The following is a 3,625-nucleotide window of genomic DNA, read 5'->3' as shown; positions in this document are numbered from 1 at the left end:
AACATCAGAGTGCAGCGCCACATTAAAAACGCACTACAATGACAATAGTTGAAAGTTATTTGAAGCATGTTTTATTTTCAAAATGGAAACATGGTTTTGGGGGGGGGGGGCAGAGCTTTGTGACGTCATATTTGAGGGAGGTCTGACTTTTTGTGACGCCGTGTGACGAGGGGGGGAGGGGGTAAAAAATCGGCCAAAATCGCGTGACGTCATTTATGGACGGCCTATGTGTGTGTCTCTTTTTTTTTTCGGGTTCAAATGTGTTATTTATTTTTTTCAAAGCACACAACGTGCGCGCAGACACACTATGGTAAAAATGGAAACGCAGCTTTTTAACCACAACAGCGCCGGCCACGTGCGGAGTCTTCAATGACACGGCACGGGGGTCCGGCGGGTTGCACAAGAGGGAGCCCCACGGCTACGGTATGCGCGAGAGGACGATGCCAGGTCGGTGTAGGGTGGACGTCGCTCATCGTCCGGGGTGGCCTTGTGATGACGGATGATGACCGTGGGGTCCTGGGTAGGCATGATGGACCAGGGCCCGTCTCCGCGGTCCCGCATCAAGCGACGAGCTTTGGCTTCGACAGCATAATGGTGGGACTTCTGCATCTCCTTGGCGATAAGGTGCATGTCCTTCCCGTAGTTCTTCTCGGGGAGATCCAGTATGTGCTTCGCGATCCACCGCGTGATGGGGTGCTTATGGTACTCGTAGTTTTCAGGGATGTAACCCTCTGGGATCTCGGGCAGCTCACCAAGAAACACATTGATGTATGTTATGATGATAGCAACGGGCACACCAGTCAGGGCTGAGTAAAATATCGTGAGATTTAGAAATCTGTTGTCTAAGTATTTCGTGGGCTCGATGTAAAACAACCGCTTGTTGCTGCTGCTGTAGCGCACGTGGCCAGCCGGTACGCGGCCGAGTAGCCACCTCAGAGGCGAGGTGGCGGAAGCCACTGACGAGGAGGAGGCGGAGGAGGTGGCGGCGGAGAAGAGAGACGAGGAGGCGCCGCGCAGGGCGGCCCGCAACACACTCAGCGCCGCCATCGCGACCTTCCTCCTGCCTCTTTGTGTCTGTGTTATCTCTCTCTGCTTGTGTCTGTCTTTGTGTCTGCGTGTCTGTGTTTTGTCTCTCTCTAAAATTTATCAATCTTTGGAAGAACGTAATCAACCAGGTAGGGGGTTGACTTTTATGTTAGCCGACTCTCTGTGTTGTATTGCATTATATTTATAAGTTTACTAGGTTTGTTTTCTCTTTCATTTGTACCTGATGATTAGTGCTTGTTGCAATCGAAACAACGTATACAATTATTTACTTTATTTTTTCTTTATACGTGACTTTACCAAAATAACCAAAGAGTGGCCCCTAAGATGTTCAAAGACCAAAATAAATACCTTTTGCAAGGCATCAAGTCTGCATTAACCTATACATCCTTGTGAGAACACATGCAAGTGGATATGCTCTGATATATCCATGTAAAATCAAATGTATTATTTTCCCCAAGTATGCAATCTACAAGAGGGCATAGTTTATTGTACTGCTTTCCTTGAATAACTGCACAGCAAAAAAAAAATCTCATCACAATATCCATTACTGATCTGCTGCTTGCAAAAAATCGCATTGCCTCTACGAACTACACTACAACAACTGGCAACCAGGGATGCGGCTCCAGCTGTTGTTTTAAAATGTAACGTCTCAGGCATTTGCAGTGTGTTAAGAAGGCCTGGACCGTCTCGCCGGACAATACGCAGGAGCAGAGTATCTCCTGCAAACACACACACTGTTTTGCGATGGTCATCAAAGCATCGTTTAGCTCCTCAGATTTGGTCGTGTGAATCTCCAACTTTGTCAGAGTCTTGGCAAAGTTCAGGGCAGTGAATTCCAACTGCTCCACGAGGTACGTGAACGTTTTGAAGCGCAGAGAGCTCACCGGGATCTCGGGCTTCAGGATTTCATTCATCCTGCTCACGGGGACCGTGTGATCAAACTCAACGGCGACTCGCATGGCGACGTACCGCTCTGACAGTCTCTTCCACATGCCGCCCGGGATGTCGTATGTGTACTTGTCTATCCTCTGGCAGAGTATCTCTAGCATGTCCAAGGGCTTCCTGTCACCTTCCAAAAAAGCATCGAGCACCTCTGAGGAGAGACTTGCGTGAAACACACCGAGGCAGCTGAGCTGCCTGCAGCACTTCACTACTCGGAGCAGGCACTCGGGCGAGACCAGGCACACCAAGCTGCCATTGTTGAGGTAGAGGCTGTGCAACGCGCGATTGCGATCCGCCAGTGAGCAAACTATGTCCGCGTCAAGTGTTAAGGGCAGCCTCCGAAGATCAATCTGACGGAATCCGTGCAAGGCGTCCGTGCTCCTCGCGGCGCTGAACAGCCTCTTCAAACTTTGGAGAAAGTCTTGACCCGAATAAAAATATGGATTTTCCCCAATGAACTGAATCTCCAGATCGGCTAGATTCATTGACCCGTTTGCCAAGTGGTCCATGACTCTGCATGCATTGTTTCGGTTGGTTAAAACAGACTGGTTGCAAACAAGTTTGAGAGACTTGATCAAACTCCCAAATTTCTGTAACACTTGCATTTTTTGGTCTTCTTCTTGTGTGTCATTGACAAAGCTGTGGAGAAAGAAAACAATTACCTCCCATATACTATTGTTCATAATAATACTGAGCTCTCATTCCTCTTCAGCCCCGACAGTTATGTGTGGAGCCCCCCTAAGGGTCGGTATTATAATAATGTACATTTTGTAATCCGGATTTCAGTTCAAGGATCCCAATGCGCCGTAAATGGAAAGCAAGAAAATAAGACTGAGCCAGCGGTGAAACTACTAAAACTTAGGTTGGGGAAGGCGATTTTAGAGAGGTGAGTTTTCAGGGCAAGATTTAAATAGCTCTAAATATTCTGATTGCCTTATTGTCTAGAGGACAACGCATTCCAAAGTTTTGGAGCTGCACTAGCATAAGCTTGAATAACCCCCATGAACAGAGCCTTGACCTCGGAATACTAAGAAAATGAAGGAGATAAGAAGATCTCAAGGACCTCATTGGTGGTTTATATACGTGGATCAGTTTCTTATCTTAAATTAATGTATATAGCGCCTTAATCAAGATGCTTTAAAAAAAAATAACAGTACAACGTGTGTGAATGTAATGGTGGACATGAGGTGAATGAAATAGATGAGAGAAAAAAATGGGGGCAAATCTGTGATGATGCGTGATTTCGGTGAAAGCTAATTTGATGACAGTAAATTATGATAAATGAATTGAATGAATGGGGAATGTGTGACAGACATATAATGAGAACATTAAGAGAGAAAAGTAACGGCGGTGGTTATGAGTGAGAGATTAAGGGGTCGTGGGGTGAGCTAGGGAACAATAAGTGAGTTTTTAGTGAGGAGCGGAAAACTAGTGAGCGAATGTGACTGCTTCATGTGGAGGGGAAGTTTGTTCCTGGAAGTAATGTGGGGCTGACCCATTGACGGCCTTGTAGGTCAATAGCAGGGCCTTATAATCAATTGGATATTTGATTGGTAGCCAATTCGAGGACAAGAGAACGGGTGTGATGTGCTCACGAAATGGTGCTTCACGTAAAGCAATATAGCAGCAGCATTCA

At 46.6% G+C, this 3,625-nt stretch overlaps 1 protein-coding gene across 1 annotated transcript; it reads right to left on the bottom strand.

The window, feature by feature from the left end:
• Positions 1-239: 239 nt before the first annotated feature.
• NDUFB5 (NADH:ubiquinone oxidoreductase subunit B5) lies at positions 240-1,633 on the bottom strand. Its single transcript, XM_078615845.1, has one exon. The coding sequence runs from the start codon at positions 1,045-1,047 to the stop codon at positions 367-369; it is 681 nt and encodes a 226-aa protein (XP_078471971.1). The 5' UTR covers positions 1,048-1,633; the 3' UTR covers positions 240-366.
• Between the last annotated feature and the right edge of the window lie 1,992 nt (positions 1,634-3,625).

Source organism: Lampetra planeri, chromosome 48 (genome assembly GCF_965212315.1).
Source record: "Lampetra planeri chromosome 48, kcLamPlan1.2.h2, whole genome shotgun sequence".
NCBI lineage: Eukaryota > Metazoa > Chordata > Hyperoartia > Petromyzontiformes > Petromyzontidae > Lampetra > Lampetra planeri.
This window is presented reverse-complemented; position numbering and strand designations above follow the sequence as displayed.